Below are 23,632 nucleotides of genomic sequence, written 5' to 3' on the forward strand. Positions count from 1 at the left end.
TGTTTACTGCCTGTATATTGTTTATTTGCTAGCTCACCAGTGGTGTAAGAAGTAATATGTGGTGTTAACTGCCCTAATTTTAAGTGACCACATTCAGCATTGATAATGTGAATAATGCTGGAAATCTGAGCTGAAATTCAGTATGAGACGGATCTTGTCCCTGTGTTTTCACCGCAGTTAAAGTGCTCTAAGGAATGGAGTATCACAGAGTATGGGAGAAGCGTAGCAGATTGCTTTGATTCTTTAAAAAGTTCCAGCTTCAACTGTGAGTGTTCTGAGGATCATCCAGGATAATAAAAGGGGATTTTTTTTTAAGTATTTTTAATTCTTGAGTTTAATATGCTGAAAGAACATATTAGATTCTCAGCTGCCAACAAAGTATCACTATGGACATAAGCTTTGCATTTAGGCTGCTACCTTCCAAAGTTCACCTTTGAATTAACTTTTTTTTTTTTTTAATTAACTAGGTGAAGCAACAGTGAAGAAGAAACCGGCTCCAAAGACTCCTCCAAAAGCAGGTAATTTGTTGCATGTGTCATCCTGTAGGAATGAATAAAAAACAATACGGTTTTAAAGAACAGACACCACATTTTTAGGTAGAGCTGTTTGCCTACTAAATTTGTTTGAATATGTGATTAAAGGGTGAGTATGAAGTTCTATGAGGAGAAAACTGGAAAGCAAAGTCCATTTTTCAAACTCGCCCTGAAGGTTATGTTACACTAAGACTTAAATTACGAGCATGCAAAAAAGTTTATATTGAATAAGCCATAGCAAGATCCTACCAAATGTCAGCAGTAGTATTGTAACAACACACCTGAGCCACCAGTGAAAGAGATTTCAATGCCTTAAAACTGTGTCAGACTTTCCAATTGTTCAAGCTCTTTTCTTCGCATGTGTGTGCCTCAGCCTACTTTGCTTCATGCATTTCAAAACACAAAACACTTTGCAAAGAACAAGTCTAGGGAAATAAGAAAAAAACAACAACAAAACCACACTTTGTTTTAATTACACTGAAAAGAAAAAGAAAGCACGTTTTTCATACCCAGTAACCCTGTGCTTTGGACAGGAATGTTACATTTGCCAGGAGGTTGTTCTAATTTTGGAGAACGCCATTTATTGTTTCTGTCAAAGTGTTCTTGAATCTGCTCGCATACTATGCACACAAACCCCCCCAAATATCTTTCTCACTGTGCTGCTCCTGTAAAGCAACAGAACAGGTTTCACTCTGGAGTGGTCCAAGCTGTGATATTTCTGGCATCTATCCTGAGAAGCTACCAGGGCTCTGGCACACTCAGCACCACACCCAAGAGCCAGGGAGTAGCACATTAGCAAAACAGGCGTTCTGCCATTTATTGATACTCAGGCAGTGAGAGGGAGGAGGAGGGGAAATACCTGATCCAGACATGGAGTAGTATGAATATTTGGAATTGGTGGTAGGTCTTAACACTTTGGATTTCTGTACGTTGATCTTGCATGAGAAAACTTCCAATGGGTAGACTGTTACTGCTTCACTACAGTAGAATTAACGATGTCCACAATTGTTTCATTGCAAGCAACAAATGACTACTAATCTGGATATCAAATGCTGCTCTGAAACTGTGCAGCTGAGAGATGTATATGTTTTGAATTTTAAGAAAAATAGAAAGCACAGTCACCTAAAGAGAGATATTTTATTTATCTATTCTTTTTTCATCAGCTGTTCCTCCTCAGATTACTCAGTTCCCAGAAGACAGAAAAGTCCGTGCGGGTGAATCAGTGGAACTGTTTGCCAAGGTGGTAGGAACAACACCCATAACTTGCACCTGGATGAAATTCCGTAAGCAGGTAAATTATTTTCTGGCCCGTTTTAACAATAATTGAAAAAGTAGAGCTGGAAAGAAACTCCAATGACCCACCTTGTCCATCTCCCTTCCCTAGAAACTGGCAAAGTCCATTGTCATTCCTACCAGATGTTTTTCTCACCTCTGCTGAAAACATTCCAATGATCAAGATCTCACAGCCTCCATTAGCAGCCTATTGCAGTGCTTAAATATCCATAGTGTTAGATATTTGTTCCTAATGCCAACCTAAATCTTTCTTGCTACAGTTTAAACCCTTTGCTGCCTGTCTCCTCCTATAACAAATGACTGTTCCTTTGAGAAAAGCCTTAGACAATGTAATTAAAGGGTAGGTGATGTGAAAGATATGGGTATCTGAAAAGTCCCTGTCACAGGAAGTGTTTCTCTTCTTCAAAAATAACCTCCATTGATGCTTGGACTAAAGTTATGTCAGAGGGGCAAAATGCCATATAAGAAACCTGAGTGAAATGTCTTACAACACAGGTGTAACCAAGCAAGACACAACAGCAATTATGCTGCTGTGAGTGCTCTCACCCCTCAAAGTTTAAAGTTGCTTCTACTTGAATTAATTTCCTTGAACTATATTATATGTGTCCATAAGGGCAGTTTCTAAAGAGAGTTGCTTTAACAAATAACAAAACCACTCTGAATGAAATATCCCAATATGCAAGTACAAACTGGAAGATGAAGTGCCATGTTAGGACAAGCAAATGTAAATATGTACTGTAGATGCTCTTCTGTTTGTTTCATTCTGACCTCATTATGTACTCTGTAGAACGTAAATAACAACATCTCTTCCTACAAGGAAGTTTAGACACTAAATCTAGATGTGTCAGCATTTAATTGAAAGAATTCAAAACAGTTTGCTAGTGCAAAGGGTATTTCAGAGTCCATCTTTGCTAACCCTAAATAACCTCTTATTTTAGAGGAAAGGTTGTTTGTTTGATTTTTTTTTTACTGAACTCCTACATTTTCTTAAAATTCTTTAGTTTCAAGATTGGAGTTAAAAAGTGGCCTACTCATTTCTACAAAAATAGGTCTCAGAAGCTACAGTGACATTCAGTGTCCAGTTTTGTTGAGCTCTGTATTAACACATGGGTAAAATGTAGTCTTCAAAAGAGAGTTTCTGGTTTGTGCAGAATTCTGAGTTCATTGTTGAATACAGCAATCCTATTTACATAGATTTCAAGGCCATTTTTATATATGAAATCTGTGTGATAACAGAGAACATCAGCCATATCAGTTCCATAATTTGTGATTCTACACCTTTTTTTCTTTGTAAAAGGTTATTTTGACCATATTTATACGTTAGTTATCCATTATGAGACAATCGGAAGGTTTGCAAAATCATACATTAAAACGACATCTAAATTTTTTAATGGTGATATAGAAAGGAAAAAATACTTCAGGAAGGTTAATAAACAGTGTATGAGGACAAGTGAGGGCAGCAATCTTTCTTTTATTAAATTAAACGGGGAGCCAGTGACTATGTATCGTGCTGCAGCATGATTTTTCTTTTTGACTTATACTTCACCACACGTTGTTTTATTCTTGGATTTCTGCCCCTTCTATAAACGTAGTTGATTTCAGCTCTGTTCCAGTCACAGTTCTAAAAGTGAAAATCACCCAGGTGTTCTCACAGTTTTTGTGGGGTCTATTTGTAGCAGTGGTTTGAGCAGATTCAGTAAGTGGTGAGCTGTGATTTCAGCGCTGCCACTGTGTGCTGCAGCGTGCGGGAGGGATGCCAGTCTAGCCAAGGGATGCTGGAACTGTGCTCAGCTAAAAAGGGTAAAGCCTTTGAAAGCCTCTTCTTTAGCACAGGAGCAAAGCCCATTGTTTAACACTGGCAATTGTTGGAGATTCTTAGCTACAGCCAGTGACTTTCTTTTGGGAATATGGAAATCCAGCTGAGCATCCTTTCATGGTTTTCCCTGCATAATGCATATTTTGTTCTAGTAGGCTGATTTTTTCATTGCTGTTACCCTTCGACTAATTCTAATGAAGCAAAATATATAAGACGGCGTAGAATTTCAGAAGAACAAAGTAGAGGAGTGGGGAGGAACAACTTTCAGTATAATTTAAACTGTAATCCTACATAATCCCATTCATTAACTTTCTATTCAAGTTATTGTAAGAGCATCTTTCTCAGGTTACTTTTGGGCATATAGTAATGTATGTGTCTCCTCAGCTGAGGAGAAAGCAGCACAAGTCCTGTTCTTAGCCTTGTAGTTTATTTTCCGAATATATGAGACAAGATAAGGCAAACTAAATAGCCTTCATTTATAATGGAATTCTGAGAATGAGCTGGAAGGGTCACTTATCTAAGAAGGAAGTTGTGGGAGGAAGAAGGGCATTGACATTATGTTGTCTGTTTCATAAGAACGCAGTGTACAGCTTCTATAATTGCAGTATAGCATTATGAGGTTTTTAAATAATGTCATGTCTCAAGCTAATACTGATTAAAATCTAAGTCTCCTTGGCCATTTATGCTATGATAGCTTTGTTTCAATTAAAAACTAGTTCATAATATGCCTGTGGTATTCAGCTGAGATTTTGATTTTTGCTATAGGAGAGCTAATCTGCTCTTTGTATGTCTCTCTACACAGCTGTAGCATTCTTGTTCCAACACCAATTCTCCCTCTTGTCTTTGTAGGACTGGAGCCAATATAATGTTCCACTGCATTTCTAGTTGTTTTGTGTCATGAGCTGCACATATTCACTGTTGTAATAGAGTTATCTGCAGGTAGCACTCAATATGATAACCTTGTATTGTAATTTGAACTCTTTCAGATAGGAAGAGCATTATGTCATAAAATCTTTATTTTTTTCCTTTGAATTTGGCAGATTGAAGAAAATGAATACATTAAAATCGAGAATGCTGAAAACAGCAGCAAGCTAACAATAACATCAACAAAGCAGGAACACTGTGGATGTTACACCCTAGTTGTAGAGAACAAACTTGGCAGCAGACAAGCACAAGTCAACCTTACAGTTGTTGGTGAGTCCATAATAATGTTTGAGACATATACTCATTCTTCAGACATCACTCTACATTTGCTTTATATATGATGATATGCAAGGAAATAAATAAAATAATCAGATAAGTGAAGAAAACTGAAATGAAAAACTAGTACTTTATAAAATACCTGGGCTGGACAGTGACATTGTAACTACAATCATTTTGACTGTAAGCAAGTTCAGTAGGGCTGAGTTTTATTTCAAAAAATTACTAACTACAGCTGGAGGCACAAAATAGCTTGGACCAAAAAAAAAAAAGGGGGCAAAAAAACCTTATGTGTCCATTTTTTTGTTAGATATCACATCTTTTTCCCATTTGATGTTTGTTAGATTGCAAATTTTAACACTGTTAGTTCAGGAAGGATTGGGGTGCTTTCTGTTAGACTGTGCATTTGAAAATATCCTGTTGCATAGGAGAAGGAGATTTTATCCTTTTAACTGAAATTCCCATCATAACGTACTGTTTCATAGTGACAGAAAGCAGTCAGGTTTGAGTATGGAGGACTTAATATATGGGCTTTTACACACACGTATTTTAAAGCTCCAGCCAGCCTTGTCAGATGACAGGTTCAGGGCATCAATTTTGTTGTAGGAGGCTGTGGGCAGCTGCAGATGGTTCTACACTGGTAGACAGTTGCAGTATGTTGCAGATAAAACTACAGCCTCAATCTAGACCAGCTAGCTTGACTATCAGGCAAAATCTAGAGCTGTGACATCTAGCTTTGAATGGGCTAATGAACCCACCCTGCTGTGGAAACACAGCAAATGGTTTCCATGGAAATCTAGGAAAGTTCTGCAAGCAAGGATGGCGATGTGGTTAAAGAGTTAGTCAGTGGAATGGGTGTTTCTGGGCTCTGTTGCCTGTGGCCTGCAGAGGGGTTTTGACACAAGGTGGGGGAGGGCAGAGCTTGCCCGGGCGTTTGGACGAATTCTAGTTCAACCAGCAAGGCTGCATCCTAATCGCACACTCAAAACTGCCTTGGCTCTGCTGTCTGAACTGATATGTAGGCTAGTGAGCAAGTAAAGAAATGCAGGTATCAGATCAAAGATGAAAAATTGATTCCAGTAAAATCAGTGGTAAAATATCATTAACCAAAGTTGGGCTGGAAATTCATTCCAGCAATCCAGTGAATAACATACACAGCTTAATGAACAGAATCACACTTACAAGTACAATACCCACTGCAAAAGAGTGGATGTCCCTCAGCTGCATACTGCTGTGCCTGTTACCAATAGCGGCCTCCTGATTATTTAAGTGAATTTCACCTGATCCGTGGCTCTCATTGCAGTTAGAAGATAACTGAATGAATGAGTATAAATATCAAGTAGATTCCAGCAACATGCCAGAGAATTCACAAATAGAGGAAAACAAAATACGTATTCTTCACATGATGCACAGATGAATTGCACTGCCCCTTCCAACAGTGGGCTGTGTAAGTCAGAAGTGTAGCTAGGTTAAGAATAACGACCATGAAAAATGAGTCCTTGAATAAACATAAAATACATTGTTCTGATCGCGCTTTTGGCTCCAAAGCCCAAACACAGCTGATTAGCAGCGAGAAGAATGGCAGGAGGTTAATTGCTCTTTATATTTCTCTTTTTTTCACTCTTTCCTAGGCGACTGCTGCAGGCTGTGAACTGCAGCAAGTTATTGGGCAAGGTGGAGTTTTATTTAGCTGACCTAGGCTGACAATTCCTATTCTCTTGTCACTGTGTCAGCCTTGAGTCATTATTATATAAGTCACTGGTTTATATCCTTTGGAGCTAATTGGTTTGAAAGTCTTTGAATTCTATAACCTTATAAAGCTACATCTCAGCCTCCTGCTTTGCTCTTCCATAAGAAATGTGCCAGAGAACCATGGGATTCCCAGAGATGCTTTTGGGACAGTTAGTGAAGAATCCTTACAATGTGCTGGAGTCTGCCACGTGTTTTCACTGATGACAAGCTATCTGTTTCCAACTGAAAAGCATAAATTCCCTCTTGTAAAATTGCCCAGCTCTTCAGTGAGACATCTCGCTGATGTCAGCACTGCCAAAGGCATGACAAAGCCTCAAGATTCCTAGTTTGCTACACATACATGTGTTTTAAGGCCAGATTCTTCCATCTGGGTATTGAAACATGGGAGAAAAGAGCAAAAATGTCTTCCTTCTAGGAAGTGGGTTGGAATCTCACCCCTGAGATAAAATCCTTCACCCTGTTTTCACCTTGGAAGGTGTTAAGTGTTCATGCAAGTTGGAAGGTATTTTTCTCCAAAGCCTGGTCCAGTCAAAACAGGGAAACTATATTTCAAATATGCAAAATGTGAGATCTCTTAGTCTGTCAAAGCTCATCTTTAGTTCTAAATTCCCACTTGTCTTTTCTCTCTGTTCCATCCAAAGTACTGGGAAGAAACTTGTCCTCCCTGCCCTGATCCCACATTCACAGCAAGTGTTTCTGGAGCAGGCCATAGTGCTAAAGATCGGCTCTGTTTGCTTCAGCTGTTTATAATAAGGCTTTAAACTGTGTGAGCTGCCTCGCTATGAGTTTACTGACAAAAGGCACATCTATGTGTATGCTGTGTGCTCAAAACACTGCTGACTGACCACAGTCCACAACTGAGTCTTGAATATATTAAGGGAAACTACAAATAGAGAACATCTGCTCTCTGGAGGAGCATGTTTCAACCATCCTGGAGCTATGTTTATTAAAGAGATAGCTAACAGACTTGTCTGTTCTGAATTTCAGCAAATGAATGGCATTTGTTAAAATACAAAATGAAATAAATAAATATTTCTTTTATTATTACCCCTTACAACCATGTGGGTTGCAAAGTCTTCATGCTGATGGGCGAGCTTCTTATGTGGAAGACTCCAATAAGCCTTGCCTAGATTAAATTTGGAATACAACACATGCCAGGGTGCAGGTTGCCCAGAAAAGCTGTGCAGTTTCCTCCCCTGGAAGTATTCAAGTTCAGACTGGATAAGCATCTGAACAATCTGGTCTGACCTTACAGCAGAGCAGACCTTTGAGCAGAAGGTCTAAACACCTTTCTGGGAATATTTAAGATCTTTGTTTTATGCTTTCAGCTGTCAAATATGTTTCCTCACAAAAAATAACGTTATTGACTTACCTCCAACCAGAAGACAAGGGACTGAGTTTATCTGCCAGGACTCAAATCGGAAATGATCCTGCTATGATTTAAACCCTGGGTCCAGGCTGTGAACTATAGCTGGGTAGGATTATTGTGAATTATTTTTAATAATGACTTCTAGGGGAAAAAAATCTACCTTGCATTTGTTTGAATTTGACTCCTAAAGTCTTAAATTGAACTGCTCACAGTGCTCAGATTTCAACTGCAAGCTTAACTGAACTGAGCTGGGATTCTGACACAGAGTTTGAATAGTACATGATTCAATGCAGTTTGAGCCTCGGGAAAAGATGCTCTGAAAGAACCCCAAATTTATTCTAAGTATCGCTTTTTTCCTTTGCGATTTTAATTAATATCATCAAACAAAATATTCATTACCCTTAGCCTAGAGCGTGGGCTGTTTGCAGTACACACACTCACTGCAGAGATCTGTAGTCAAGTTAGAGAACGCTGTTAATTGATGGGCAGTGCAGTGGCGATGAGCACACAGCAGTGAGCCACAAGGTCTGCATCTTTGGTTTCACATCGATTCATTGTGTAACTTTGTCTGTATAAGCACTAATAACACTGGGAGAGCGGCAGTAGAACTGAGACATCCAAGTTAAGCAATGCGTTCTTTTAAAGGGTTGACTGGTCCCAAAATGTCCATGTGAGCTCTCCTCTATTGTTATGATTAGCTCTCTTAAAAAAGCAATTTAATTAGCCGAGTGATCTCTCTGGGGAAATTTTGCAACATGTTTCTGCTCCAAAACCAAAATGGTCTGATGTGGGACTGAGCTAATGATTTACAGCAGACATTGTCAGATTAAAGAGGACTTTTGTTGCTAAAGCTACATTAAATGAGCCAGTGATGAGCTTAGTGTAAGACAGGACTGATTTAGGCAAAGTAGAACCCTCAGTCTACAGTGCTAGTAAGGAATATTCATTGCTTTTATGCCATTTATTATATGTATATGGGTAAATTTATCAAATTTCTGGTTCTGAACATTTTTGCTATGTGACAGGAATACCCCAATCTGTAGCCACTTTTGAAAAAGGAACTTGGATTTACACTGGATAAATCTCGATACTGTGACACAAAGAGTCAAAAGAATAATGGAGTGTTCAACAAGGAGAATTTGGCACTAGAGAAGTAGTCTGTTCTGCAGCTATGCCACAAGATTCCTTCATTATTGTGGGCAAACTGCTTCTTGTTTCCATGCTTAGTATGCAGGGGTTTTCTGATCAGTATTTGATGAACACTTCAGATATTAGTGACATCTTTTACTTTTGTTGGGGGCTGATTTTTATCAAGTTTGTCTAAGTCCTTTAGATTTGTATTGTTCCTGGTGTGGTATTGTATAAAAAAATTATCATGGTGATTAGTGAGCTATATGACACGTATATACAGAAGAATAAGAGCAATATCATTATACCCTGAGAGGTCAAATGATAATTCTTATGGTGTTTTTACTCATCTGGGCATTTGTGCATGTGCTGTGTACTGTGTCCTCATGCGCTGTTGAGCAGTGATAAACCAAGTACTTAAGGAAACATATAAAAGCATGCTGCACACAGGCATGCAGATAGTATAACATGAATTAACTAAGTAATACCTGTTCCTCTGCATGAGGTTACAATTCCATACTTGATTTGGCACGGAGAAGTTACTTTCTGTAAAGAAACTGTTACTTCTATGCCTTTAACAGAAGCTGTATGAGCAGAATCTTCCCAAGTAAAAATGAGAAAATACAGTTTTAGCTTGACAACAATATCTGATCATCATTAACACCTGTAGTCATTGAAAATAATGGTAGAATTATTCATTGCTTGTCTTAGCATCAGTTCATTGCCCGGAGACTCTATTAGAAGTAAATGTGGAAGCATAACCAACAGTTTGGAGTGGCACTACTGGTGTTTCTGATGAGTGACTGAGAAGGCTGGCTCAGCGCTGGTCGCTCACACTGAGTGGATCCAGGAGTGGTCAGAAAATGTGCATTCTCTCTCTGGAAAAGCAAGAACAGACATCTGCACGGAGAGAGTGAAGCAGAACAACCATAAATGCTTCTACAGAGAATACTGCAGCTCAGCAGTGCTAGCATGAAACTTTATCTTCTTTTGAGAAGCATCTTGCAGTATCCACGTGATTCCCTGTTTACAGTTTGGGTTGAGAATGCAGTGAATTTCCTAAGAATATGTGGGTGGACTCAGTCTGTAACCTTTAGTTTTTTAAATTCCTCTAGATTGCTGAAGGATTTTTGTCACCAGTTTAATTGTTAAAGGGCCACTAGACTGTGGTTAAGGAAGAGATGTCTTACATTGTTGTTGCTGCTGTTGTAGTTCAAGTGTCGTAGCCTCCCCACTAATGCTTGGTGGCAAAACCCTGCAGCTGTATCAACACAGATAACAACGTATAGAGGAAAACAGTCCACGTTGTTCTATGCATCAGTGCCAGTACATTGATCCAGATTTATTCTTTGAAGGGCCATCTAGTTTCAATGTCATTTCTATTAGGAGAAATTCCAGTAGAACTCCATGCCTAGTTATTTTCCTGGCACTTAAATTCACCTTTCTTCTAATGAAGAAAAGGAAACATCATGACAGTATTTCTCCCCACCAAATTCCTGTATTTCACCTGCTGTTAAATGCTAGGAATGTCTTAGTTACTAAGAAATTATTGATCACGACTCCTGCACATGCACATGGGATTCCTAGGGCCCAAAGTCATGCCGGTGGAGACATGGAATCTGCCGACAGTCTTACCGGGGAAAGTCCTAAAATTTATTCTGCTTTCAGTGGACAGGTATCGGAGCTCTAATTCAATCAGTGATCAAACCAGATGTCTAACGTGTAGCGCATGAGCAATCCAAATAGCTTGTTGACTCAGGCACGGGAGCAGATGGTTTAGAAAAGAGGGCTCCTGAGAATGCATTATATATTTGTTTGTTCCATTAGGCCTGTGGCAGAAGGAGATGTTCCTGCGCTGAGGGCATTTGCGTGGGAGTGGTGAGCTCTGGTTTCGTTCCCAGCCCCATTCGCCTGCGTGTCCTTGGGCGAGGTCATTTTACTCTTTTATTGCCTCAGTTACCCCAACTGGCAAAGTGGGAACAACAGCACGGGGTGGTGCTCTGGGCCCCCAGTATTTGTGAGCTACTTTATCCGCAGGTCTCAAAAGGGCAGCTTTTAAACAACTTCATTTTATGTCAGAGGTGTCAGGAAGGGCAATATGGTGAGGGATCACACTCGGAGGCGGCCAGCAGCAGTCTGCAATGTGTGTTACAGGGGAGGGGCGAATTTCCAACTCTGGTCCCCTGAGCTAACTAACCTTGTCCATGTGGACGTGGGCTCCGCTGGGGAGGCTGTTTCATTAGGAGAAAATTTCTGCTCAGCTTTTCCTGTGTTGTTTTGCAGAATGCAAGCATTTTTCTCTAGTTTAATTTTAGGCTAAACCTATGGTACACTAACATCCAGAAGGGTCCTAATGGGTGCTACAGGGTCTTAAGGGGCAATAGCATCTCTACTTGTAGCACTCCTCTCCCTTGGAAAAAAAGCTGCAGGGCATAGTTTTCCGAGCAAAGCAGAGAGGTCTGCCATGACCCCAAGCCCTGTCAGCAATAATGCAGAGTTCAGTTATGGCCTTTTATGGTTTCGCTTTTCTCCTGCTGATGAATTTCAAATGAAGGCTTTGCCAGTGCTGTCGGCATGGACAGTGTTCAACTGGCTTTTGCAGCATATTAAATACCTTCTCTGGCTAAACAGCTTGTGGAATGGAATTAAAATGTTTCTTTCTGTCTGTTCTTTATCTGGCAGACAAATATCACCATAGCTAATAATAGTATTATACAGTAATACGATAACTGGATTTAGAAAGAAACCAAACCAATTTTGAGAACAGATAAAGAAAACTACTTCAGAGACATTGTTTTAGTGCTGTCTCTGTTCATAAAAGAAATAATAACTTTTTTCAGAGGCTGTGGTTATACTGTTCTCAGTTTTCAGAGGCTTTCTGCTGGAACAGCATTGCTGCTTAAGAGCCCAGCAGAGCCCTGCAAGCTCTCAATGTGCAGCAAGTCCTGTTACTTCGCTTTAGCTCAGCCTGACCCTCAGAGCAAGTAGCAGAACAATTTCTATTCCCTGCGCTCAGAGTTAGATAAGGAGGTTGCTGCCTTTTTTGGTCTCCTGGAATGGTGCTTGTGTTCCACGGACTCCGTAAACTGATCTACGTGGAAAAGGCGGTGAGATCTGGATAGCATGGTTTCGTGTTATGTGGGCATACTGTATGAGCTGTGGGTTCACCACTTATGCAGAGAGAAAGTCCCTTTCCTTATCAGGAGGAATTTTGGGTTACACACCACTGAAAAAAAGAGACAAGGACCTCAAGTCAAATTTTTCTCATAAATAACAATGATTTATAGGCTGAGCAGGCTTATGCTTTATGCTTCTCAGAGTGTACAAATACAAATTAACTGAAGGTTACTGCAGGCTGTATATCAAAATGTGTTTACAAAAATACTTCTCAGACTTTGTCTGAGGAAGGAGTGCAGCTGAATTCAATTTAAGAGTAAATAAGAAGTGTGCATTTCAATCCTGGTACAGTCTTAAATGTGGCTTATACATTTCATGTGAGGCCAGCTCGTGACCTTACCATCTGCTGTAAGGAATGCATGCCACAAAGAATAAACTGGAATCTGGCCTCCTTGCTCTGGGGTAGTGGTAATTTATGTCTCCCTTTGTTGGGAAGTAGTTTTTTTTAATCTATGCCTAATTTGCTGGAGGACAAAGGGAGGAAAGCAGTAGAGTCCTCCTGCACAGCACCTCCACTCCCCTCTGGCTCCCCTATGCATGATGTATGGCATGTATGAGTGGCTAGTGCTGTTTTCTCTGTGTCACTAGTCTCAGTGACTCTATGCAGTTCCTGTGCTGCTGTGCAGAACAGTCCCTGAGGTAGACTTGAGGCCAAATTAGCTGTTTGTCCATCTTTTCTGCCTGCCACTAGACTTCAGGAGCCAGCTCAGGCAACCTGACTGATATTCCTGAAGAGATTACATAGGGAGCTTTGTGCTTAAGTCCTCCTCAGCAGTTAATTTTGCAACCTCTTGCCGTCTTGTTAGGCTCTGCAGTCATACTGTTCAGCAAATTAGATGATCATGCATCCTAGTAAAAGAGGTGTAAGTACTGTCTGCTACAGAGGAGGTGGAGTTTGTAGGATTCTGACCAAGTTCAATAGGACTGTGGGGATACAGCCAATCTGACCATGACAATCTAGAATATCATTTTGGTGTTATATTTGTCCTGTAAGTTAGCCAAGACTGGACTACAGCTAGTTTCATATAGTTAAGACATCTCACGGTGGAGAATATATAAATGTTTTCTGTTTTCTTTTGTTGCGTGTAAGAGTGAAAACGGAGTTAGAGCTCAATATTTTAAATTAATTGCCTTCCCTATAGAAATGTTCACAAGGAGCAGTGTATTTTTGAATGAACTTCTTTCCTTCTAGTTCACATGTTGTGGCTGTGGTTTGGTCCGGAACAGGGAGAACAAAACTACAGTCTCATGAAGCCTATGTAAAGCCCTTATAATATAAGCATAACTATGAAGTATGGTTGTGTGTGTAAAAGACCACACACAAGATGCAAAGGAAGTATTGAAGATGGGCAGCTCAAGGACATCAAGGGTATACTAAATACTAAAACAGAAGGACAAAATAGAGAATCGTGCTTGACTTCCACACCCCTCCTCAACCCACTGGATATTTTTATTGGAAGCAGTTGATTGTGCTGATAGAGATTTCATATTCCAGAAGAGAATGTTGTTTGGCAAAATATCCTAGCTTTCAATACAGACAGATGAATAAAGAGTAACCTTTAAAATCCCCATAGAATAAACTGTTGAGAAACAAAACAGACACATGGAGAGACCATCTGCACATTTTCTGAATGTGCAGAGCTGTAGAACACCATCCGGTCTGATACCAAATAATTTTAGCATGGCAAAATGGTACATATACATCTGTCATATTAAGAAAGAGCAAAGATTAGGCTTTTGTTCTTGTTTATGATCTCCCATAGCAGCTACTACCCCAGTATTTATACATTGAGCAGATCTGCAAGCAGTGGCACATGGTAGACTTCAAACACAAATGTACATCTTTGTGGCTCAAGAGAGTCCAGCCGGAATTGCAGGTTTTTGTCTTTGATTACTGGGAAAAATTTATTAGAAAGAAGAAATACTCCCAGGGCTGGTAGATATTTAACCAAAGCTATGTAGCATTTTCTTTACTGCTGATGTCCCCTTGGCCATGAATATTTTCTCTCCAGTGCTCACATACCTGAGCCTTGGTTTTGTAAACTATGCTGACCAAATGGATTGTAGTTATCTAGGTGAGTCATGGAAAGAGAGGTCACTAAAGTAACTGTGGCCTAGGCAACTAATAAATCATGCCCAGAGTTCCATCTGGAAACAAAAGTGTGTTGGAAGTCAGCAAAGAGAGGCTGTATTTTCAGGTCCTGCATGGGAAGCAGGCTACTGTGCTCTGCAAAGACTGAAGCATATGCATTCTTTTCTCCTTCAGTGTCAAATTCACTGCAGAGCATTAGAGTAAACTAACGATTTTTTTCTTTTTTTTTTTTTTAATAAACTCATACTGTCCATATTCAGCTGTGTGCATATCTGCACTACTTCGACAAACCCGAACAGATGCCTCTGGGGGGTGATAGGCTACTGGCTTACCTTTTTCTTCAAAGTATTTTCCTCTTGCTATCAGCAACGGCTCTTTTTGGATTAAGGATAAGTCAGCTGTTACTTATCCAAGTTCTTCTCTCGGCGTTTTGGGATGGTGTAATGATGATTATACAGTAGGATAACATGACACACAGCTGAATATTCTTCTTCTGTACAGATTTTGAAGAGGACAGAGGTTGCATCATTCCCTACAAGGTCTGCATGGATAATAAATTGTAATGAAAAGAAAACGGCTATTTCTGCTGTTTGACTAATATTATATAATCCACATGTGCCTCACAACCAGATCCCTGGTGGCTGCTGTAATATTGTTCAAGGATTCTGATACTGTGAATGGCGTGAGCGCTGAATTTGCATCCTTGCAGCTCTGAGGAGGCTGGGGCAGGACTAGTACAGGGAAGAGGGATGCCAGTGTTTGGGAACCAGGAGATCAAGATTCAGTTCTCATCTTTGCTACAATCTCTCTTTCTAACCTTGGACAAACCATTTAACCTGTCTGTGATTCAGTTCATGATATCTACACTATAAATACATTCTTGTTTAAATAGTCTCTTTTATTCTACCAGAAAATGAGGTGTGTAAAATGTGACAACTAAGCAGGGCAAGAAGCCATTCCAGAGGTTAAGGATATCTGGTCCCTGATTGTTGTGTTTAACAAGGGATGTTCTGTGTAATGATGACTCCTAGTGGAATGGTGTTTTAAATGTTGCCAAAATGCATAAAGATAACCTACATTCTGGCAGTCTCTTTTTCTTCTGCCTGATCGTTCTCACGCTGAATGCAATGGCAAACCCTTGGTGCCCATCTCCCTCCTTCCCAGTCTTTTCCCTCATATTTAAAAGTTTTATTTATGTCTCTTCTAATATGTTTTAGTCGTGCAAGGAGATGGATTTTCCATCACAACTGAACTGAAAGGAATTAAAAAAGTATTCTTCAGGCAAGTCATCAGTCAACAGAACTTGCATTCTTCCAAATAGTGAACTACTGTTTAAGTGTCTTGATCAGATTAGATTACCCCATCTTCCCTTTCTATAAGTGAAACCACAGCCGTCAGAGAAGTCCCTCTGTCCAAGAGCTAAAAACATGTTTATGGCAAACTGTGGCTATTTCTGTCTGCTTAGCAGGATGATAACTTGAGCATGGAGAGGTAACTGATACAGTCTCCCACAGTAAGGCTTTGATCAAAGTCAACAACAGTTTTCCCCAGCATTTGGATGCTTTTGTCACTGCGAAAGTGACTGTATTTTTTGGCTGGTTTGGCAGTTCTGCCTTTCTCAAAAGGAAAGTGACATTGTCTATTAGTAGTTTTAACCAGCAAAATGGGATGAGATTTTATCAGTCCATGTCCAGTGTAAACACCGTTTGTAGCATTTCAGGATTTCTTTCTTTTTCTTTTAATCTTCTGTCATTTTATTCCTCCTTTGATTTCTCATTCAACCTTTGGCCACTAGTTCATCCTGATCAACATCATCATTATTTTGTAGGTTTTGCTAGATTACCTCTGAGAGGATTATTCCCAAGGAAGATATTTGTTCCCTTTAAAGTCTTTTGAAGTACTTAACTTCCGTAATTATTTTCTTAATCAGTGGGTATTTTTTAAAAAAAAAGACAACATTTTTCTGTCTTAGGAAAAATTTCATTTCAACAACTGTGTAATCATTAAACTTCATTTTGAAAAAATCATGTAACTGCAAGGTTTTTCTATTGTGTCGGATGTTTGCATAGTTGGTTGCTCATCTGCACACCAGGTTCTGCTGATATTGGCTCTATTCATGCAAACAAGGACTGTAGGAACAAGCCTCCAACTGAGGAAAAACAGAAGTTTCTGTCTTCCACCTCCCCAACAAATTCTAAAATGCACATGAGATTTAAAAAAACCCCTCAATATTTAAATTATGTATTCTAAGTTCAATTATATTTATCAAAAAGTGCACTAAACTTCCAAAAACTTCACATGGGCAAAGTTGGCACCCTTCAAGATCTGTTCTTCTACACCAACAAAGTGGCTTTGGTATCGCAGATACACAGGTAGAATCAGATAAGTGTCACATTCTGAGGCTGTGAAAGGTTAATGGTGGCCCTGAAGTCTGGAAGCAGATGAAAGGAGCTGGAAAAAGAGCATCACAGCTGTGGTGACTGTTACAGGGGTAAAGTTCTAAGGAAGTTCAGTGCAGAGTGGTTTGCCCTATTGGGGGAGATTTTATTTCAGTCCTTGTAGGCATAGCTGTGACTGGTTTCAGTCTCAATGGTTTCTGTAGTGATAGCTGTGAAGGGCATTGGGTTCAGCATGGCTTAGCAAGATGCCAGGGAACTGAACAGCCCATGCTGAAGCTCATACAGGACCAGCATCTGTGTTGGCTAATTCAGGTAAGTCTGTGCTGCACCTGTTCCTTCTTGTTGTAGCACAAACCTCTGATGCAGAGCAATGTCAGGGAAAGAAAAGGACTGTCAGGTAAGGCCAGTAATACCCTAACGAAGTCTTACCTCTTACCTTGACTTCATCTAATGTGCTTTAATGTATATTTTTGCAGATAAACCAGACCCACCTGCCGGAACGCCTTGCGCATCAGACGTACGGAGCTCCTCCCTCACTCTCTCATGGTACGGTTCCTCTTATGATGGTGGAAGTGCGGTGCAGTCTTACACTGTGGAGATCTGGAACTCAGTGGATAACAAATGGACAGACCTCACGACCTGCCGCAGCACCTCTTTCAACGTGCAGGACCTGCAGGCTGACCGGGAGTACAAATTCCGTGTGCGAGCTGCTAACGTGTACGGCATCAGCGAGCCCAGCCAAGAATCCGAGCTGGTAAAAGTTGGAGAGAAACAAGAAGAAGGTTCGTTTTTAAAAGAAAAAAAATTCTAAATTCAATTAAATGATATCTTAAAAGTTCCCCAGTGAGGTCAGGCAGCTGTGCACACTCCTTTGCATGTGCCTCTGTGCAACAAACGCTTATGCTGGCAGTAAGTGCTGAAGTCCCTTTGCAGACTTCACGTGGGTGTCTATGCCTGCAAGTTTTGCATGCATCCATTGTGGAAACCTGTTTTCAGGTATCTCAAAACACTACCTTGTGAAATCAACCCATAATTTAATTTCTGGCTTGCTGTGTGAGTGCTGGCTGACAGACTTGAGTAGTTCAGTGCACAGTTAATGGGAGATGAAACCTTTTGCACGTAAGTTACGCATTCAGACCATGCCCAGTTGGAAAATTATGTTTGGTGGCTACCTGAAACATACCAATGGATTCATTATAGTTTGTACTGGACACATCATGGAAAAACAAGCCATAAACACTATCCCAAATTTGCTCTTGGAAAATGAATTAGCCTCTCATACCTAATTGTAGTTCTTATGCTTCAAATCTCAGCATGGTAGTGCACCTCAGTGCTGTTGCCACCATACACCAATCTTGTGAATTCAAGGCTCTCCTACTTAGCAGGTTGGTTTTGCAGCATTATGGGTGTTAAAAGTATTTTTTTAGAGTTTTTGATTACAGTTGCACACACTTGTAAAAATATTTTCCAGTATCTTTTGGCTCTTATTTTTTGCTTGATTTTCTCAAAGGACTAACAGAAGAGATGGAGGATTTTAGAAATTATTCAGAAACTGGTACCAAAATTTTAAAGACACACAAAATTCAGCATTGTTTTTTAAAAACAGATATTGAACGCACATTTTTGTGCACAACCACATCTACCTGCTGTGCAAGGATTACTTTGATAGCCCTACCACACCAAAAAGCCCAGATCTGGACTAATGTATTTTGCCATTTTTTTTGTCTTTAAGAAGTGGACTGTGAGTTGTATCTCTCCCTCCTTACTTACGTATGCAGGGCTTTGAAGTTTTAAGTGTCCCGCATAATCCTTTTGATGTTAACTTTTATTGCCACAGAAAGACAAAATGATAGCAAAGTGGTGCAGCATCATATAACTCTGCAAGCCTCTCAACAGACATTTCCAAACAAAAGTAAATCATATTTCTTTTGAAGTGCTAAATTGAATACATTCGGAGAACTTATTTTCCTCTATTTTAAATATTTAAAACCTGATCTAAACCAAGATGCAGCTTCTCTTCAAAAGGGGGAAAATAACACTGAGAGTACCAATAAAATTGAAAGGAAGCCAGAAGGTATTGGCTTTTCATAATAAAATTCCCTGTGTTTGCATGCCCTCTTTCTTCAGTTGCAGGACAAACACCTTCAACAGTTCGGGACCTGACTTTACTATATTGTTTTTGCTAGAGCAAGCACTACTTGCACTGGACCAAAGTAACAAGTTATTTTTCTATTTAAGACTGAGAGTTCTCTTACACAGATTTACCAACAAAAAAAAGTTGTTTTGAGTGAAAAGAAAATGTACTCTGTTTGCAGGATGGTAGGTTGTCTTGGTGCTCTCAATGCCAGAGCTTCTTGATTTCAGTTCTTGATACCACAGCTAGCGTGAAAAAGGGCAAGTCATATAAAGCGTGATTTTTCAAGTGTGTGAATGTAACTAGTGCTTTAATTAAAGGCAGTGGAAAATATATGTGTTCAGCACCTCTCAAAGTCAGGACTTTAAGCTGTCATCTATGTAAACACTGAGCTGAGTAACTAGGGATTTTCCATTGCTGCCAGAAAGACTGATTACTGATTTTCGTACTGAAGTGGCCAGTGCATACTAGCAACCTCAATATACTCTTCGCAAAGAAAGTCATAGTTACCTTTTCATTGTGCATTCAAAGAAAACAGTTATTAAAATAAGGTTGTAAGCCACAACAGATTGCCATATTTGAGGAAAATTTGGTACTGTTGACTGAGTTCTGAGAAAGGTTTTAACACAGCTACTCAGCACTTACAAGCTCAGCTCTGTTCCTCTTATCTAATTGAGGCTTCCACTGATGGACCGAAATGTTTCTAGTTCATGTCTTCACCATAGTGTCCTACAACCGGGAACTGACTTCTTTGTCTAATCAGTATTTGGCAGACATTAAGTACTGGCAACGTGGCTGGGATCAGCTCCCTTATGCAGCCCTTAAAAGGGGAGGAAAATGTGCTGTGCTCTGTGCAAGTGTGGTTTCTAGCTGGGGAAGATCTGAGGACAGCTGCCCCTGAGCGGGGAGGGCTCGTTTCCCGCCCTGCTCCTCTGCTGAATCGCTGCAGACCAGCTCCTCTGTGCTGGGACATGCAGGGGTTGCAAATCCAGAAAAAAAGAGAGAAGGGCTTTAGTAACATTATATCTACTTGATTGGCTTTGCGACCAGAACAGAGATGCAGCGTTATGTGTTGGATGTCAAAAGGTGATGCCTGTGCATCAAACCAGCTATCTGCTTACCCTGCACCCTTTTTTCCTGTTGTTTTCTTCTCATCTGTCGCATATAACTCTGAACTCCAAAGCACCCAGCAGCATCCAGAGTACCGCATCAATGTTTCACGACATAAATCTGTTGACACAGCAGGGATAAATCACTTGGTCAGGCTGGCGCTCTGTGATGGTGAAGTGCAGCTTCAGCAGCTGAAGGGAGAATTGTACAGGTCACTGTGCAACTGCCTTTGCAGTTTCTCAAATTACTGGCCATAGTCACAGATCTTAGGAGCAAGCGCAAGCAGTCTGAGTAAAGGTACCAACAGTCCAGCTACAACCCCTTTCCACTCATACCTGCAGGCAACATAGGGAACAACACACAAATCAGTGCTAATGACAGTTCATGCACATGAAAACTAAAAATTAAAATCAAGGCGCTCAGACCAGCTTTTATTCTGTCTTACGCCACTGGGTTTGTCAACACCTCTGCTGGCCTTTGAGCCTGCAGAACTGAGGCTCCATTTGGACCTCAGTGATTTCAAAATTCAGCCATGCTCAGGAAAGTGCATGCTGTCCAAATTTTCTAGTCATCTTGAGTCTGAAAAATTTGCCTGGATGCTTTGTAGGAAATCTTTTCATGTACAAACTTTCTTTACTTTTGGCTTTGCAATCCCAAAAATGCATAGAAAACCCAGAAAAAGCTGGCATTGAACATGAAGTGTTGTTATTGATTTTAATATTTTTAATTTATTTCCTATTTCACTTAACTATTCCTGAAGCTATTTATTAGACGACTTTGAACTGATTCAGTGAGCTCATGTTTCTAGTAGGCAGGTAAAATAGACAAGTACTGCAAAACACATGAACTTGATTTATTAAGAACTTCTGACCAGATTGTGATTGCATAGTCAATAGATACGGAGAAGTGCTAAAGAGATTTTAATTATTAAGTTTATGCCCAAACTCCCTGACTGCTTTTTGCTGTTTAGCCATAGGGTCTACCAATTGCCCATGTTACTGTGAATAATTTCACTGTCTTCTGTAAGTACTATAGTCTATATAATAAGCTATTCATGCCTTTTTATTTTCATCGTAGAACTTAAAGAGGATGAAGCAGAGCTGTCCGATGATGGTAAGTTCATGTGTCAATCAGGACAAATGCAAAGCTGTGTTTATAATTCAGGGTTTATGGAGGTTTTTAATCATGATCCTTAATACTTATTTACAGAAGGGAAAGAAACAGAGGTTGAGTACCGGACGGTTACTATCAACACTGAACAAAAAGTTTCAGATGTCTATAATATCGAAGAAAGACTGGGATCGTAAGTACTATATTGTGCTTTTGAAGACATGGAGTTTTCAAGGCTGCCAGTCAATTACAAGGATCATGTGTATTCATTCTTTGACAGTGTCTTGCACTTTCAATGCTCCAGCTGGGCTCCTCTGTTGCAGTTAAAGTAGATTTTAACATCTGTTCACCTCCACTCCATAAAGATCCTTTATTATTATTATTATAATTATTAATTGATAATTTTAAATAGGCACTACATGTGTTTCTGACAAGGAAAATGGAGCCCACAGATTAATAAAAACAGAACATTTTTACTGTTCTAAGAGCTAGCAGAAAAAAAGGCACACATTGTGTACTTGCATTTCCATTATATCCATTAGCGGTAATAAGATTATCCTGCCCACGGGCTGGAATCTCTATTGACAGTGGTCATAATCTCAAGAGCGTTAATAGTATTGGTCAGTGATTAGCCTGGCTGGGTATCTCTGTGCTCCAGCTCGTTGTTATGTGAGCTGCATGCCTTGATAATCTTTCAGCAAATTGTGCTGCTGGCAGTGCTGAAAGCCAGGGAATCCTGTGTGCGGCTGTTAATAAATCTTGAGAAAAGTATCGTAGAGGTAGAACTGCACATATAAAGCCATGTGAAATAATAGTACTGAAACCTCTAGCATTCTATTTCTGATTTCATCTGTATCCTACACCTGAGATGTCTCCTGCCTGCTGCCCTTCTGTATGATCTACAGAAAACTGTGAGCAGAAAGAATCGAGTCACATGAATCAAAGCCTGGTAGAAGTCTACTTTTGAACCCACTTAAAAAAACCTCCTAATTGGAATACTGAGGCATCTCTAAATACGGTACTTATTCAAAAGTTCCTGCAGATTACTCTGCACAAAATCAGTACAGAACAGTACTTGATATGAAGACATTTTTATTTCAGAATGGAGTGGTTGTGCTGGAATATTTAGTAAAATGTTGCTATTCATGGTGGCCCATACATTGCAAAAATGTTTTACGGAAATAGTTGTATGTTTTCAGGGGAAAATTTGGACAAGTCTTTAGGCTTGTTGAAAAGAAGACTGGAAAAGTTTGGGCAGGAAAATTTTTCAAAGCATATTCTGCTAAGGAAAAAGAAAACATAAGGGATGAAATCAGCATCATGAACTGTCTGCATCATCCAAAACTTGTCCAATGCGTAGATGCCTTTGAAGAAAAAGCCAACATCGTTATGGTCTTAGAAATGTAAGTATAAAGTGGATCACACTAACATAGCTAATAACAATGAAAACAATTGTACACACAAAAGTAGCAACTTACCTAGACATGGCACTGTGAAAACTTCAGGATCCGCAGGGTCTGGATGTTTTTAACCAATTATTTATCCAATTTGTTTAAACTGTGTAAGCAGATCAGAGATGTGTTACAGTCGTTATTGTCTAGTTTGTTTGGTTTTTAATCAAGTACATGTGGTGTTTTTCTGCAGCTCACTCATTTATTGCCAGCTTGGGAGGGGAAAAGAAAAAAGTTAGCTGCAATTTGTGCTTGCATTTAGGACCAAGAATATGTTTAAGGAGGAGAAGAAACATTCTCTAGGCAGTTCTAAACATGTATCGAAGAAGCTTGTGTCAAATTCCGCTTAAACGCTGATCAGTTGTCTCTTGCAGAGACTTGAATGTTGGTGAACAACAGATTGGAGGGGAGAAAGATATGCTTGAGAATGCAAACATCTAAGCTACAATCTAACAAAATAGTTGCATTTCTGTGAAAAATTTTCCCAGTCAAATTTGTAGCACTCAACGGGTATTTGGAACACTTTTCATCAAGTGCTATATCCAAGTTTTATATTTTAAGAGTCCTTAAAGGATACTCTGATTGCAAAACATTTATTTATAATAAAGCAGTGCTGTCTGAAAAATCTATGCAGGTGAACACAGTGAATTTTCTAAATCTAGATCAGTAGAAGCAGAAAGATTGGACACACTCATTGTTTCACCAAAAAACCCCCTAATTAAACATGAATTGATCTGCCCCTAATGTCAATATACAGATTCTCCGTGACGGTCCAGGTGTGGCAGTTGTAAAAGGGGATTTCTTGTTTACCTGAAAGACATCATACTCTTCATCCAAAGCTATACAGTCACGTAAAGCTGAATATCAACCCAGCCTATCTTGCTGTCTTGTTCTTGCTGAGCAAGATAGCAACAGCTCCCAGAAACTGTTTCCCTTGGGCTACTTATTCCACACCACTGTGCAAAATAGCAGAAAAGCGGCATGAAAGCATCTCACAGGGCTGTGACTTAAGTATCTTTGTATTTGAAGATAGTAGATATTTACTTCTAGAGAAGAGTTGGTTCAGAA

General features: G+C 39.8%; 1 protein-coding gene across 2 annotated transcripts in view; it reads left to right on the forward strand.

Moving 5' to 3' along the window:
• Positions 1 to 23,632, forward strand: part of MYLK (myosin light chain kinase) — a 210,396-nt gene that overhangs the window by 162,118 nt on the left and 24,646 nt on the right. For both annotated transcript variants that reach the window (XM_065840410.2, XM_071810812.1), the window contains exons 19-25: positions 468 to 518; positions 1,697 to 1,824; positions 4,683 to 4,836; positions 17,236 to 17,541; positions 21,081 to 21,116; positions 21,213 to 21,306; positions 22,313 to 22,516. In XM_065840410.2, the coding sequence (XP_065696482.1) occupies positions 468 to 518; positions 1,697 to 1,824; positions 4,683 to 4,836; positions 17,236 to 17,541; positions 21,081 to 21,116; positions 21,213 to 21,306; positions 22,313 to 22,516 (973 nt within the window). The remainder of the gene's footprint in view (positions 1 to 467; positions 519 to 1,696; positions 1,825 to 4,682; positions 4,837 to 17,235; positions 17,542 to 21,080; positions 21,117 to 21,212; positions 21,307 to 22,312; positions 22,517 to 23,632) is intronic.

Source organism: Patagioenas fasciata, chromosome 7 (genome assembly GCF_037038585.1).
Source record: "Patagioenas fasciata isolate bPatFas1 chromosome 7, bPatFas1.hap1, whole genome shotgun sequence".
NCBI classification, from domain to species: domain Eukaryota; kingdom Metazoa; phylum Chordata; class Aves; order Columbiformes; family Columbidae; genus Patagioenas; species Patagioenas fasciata.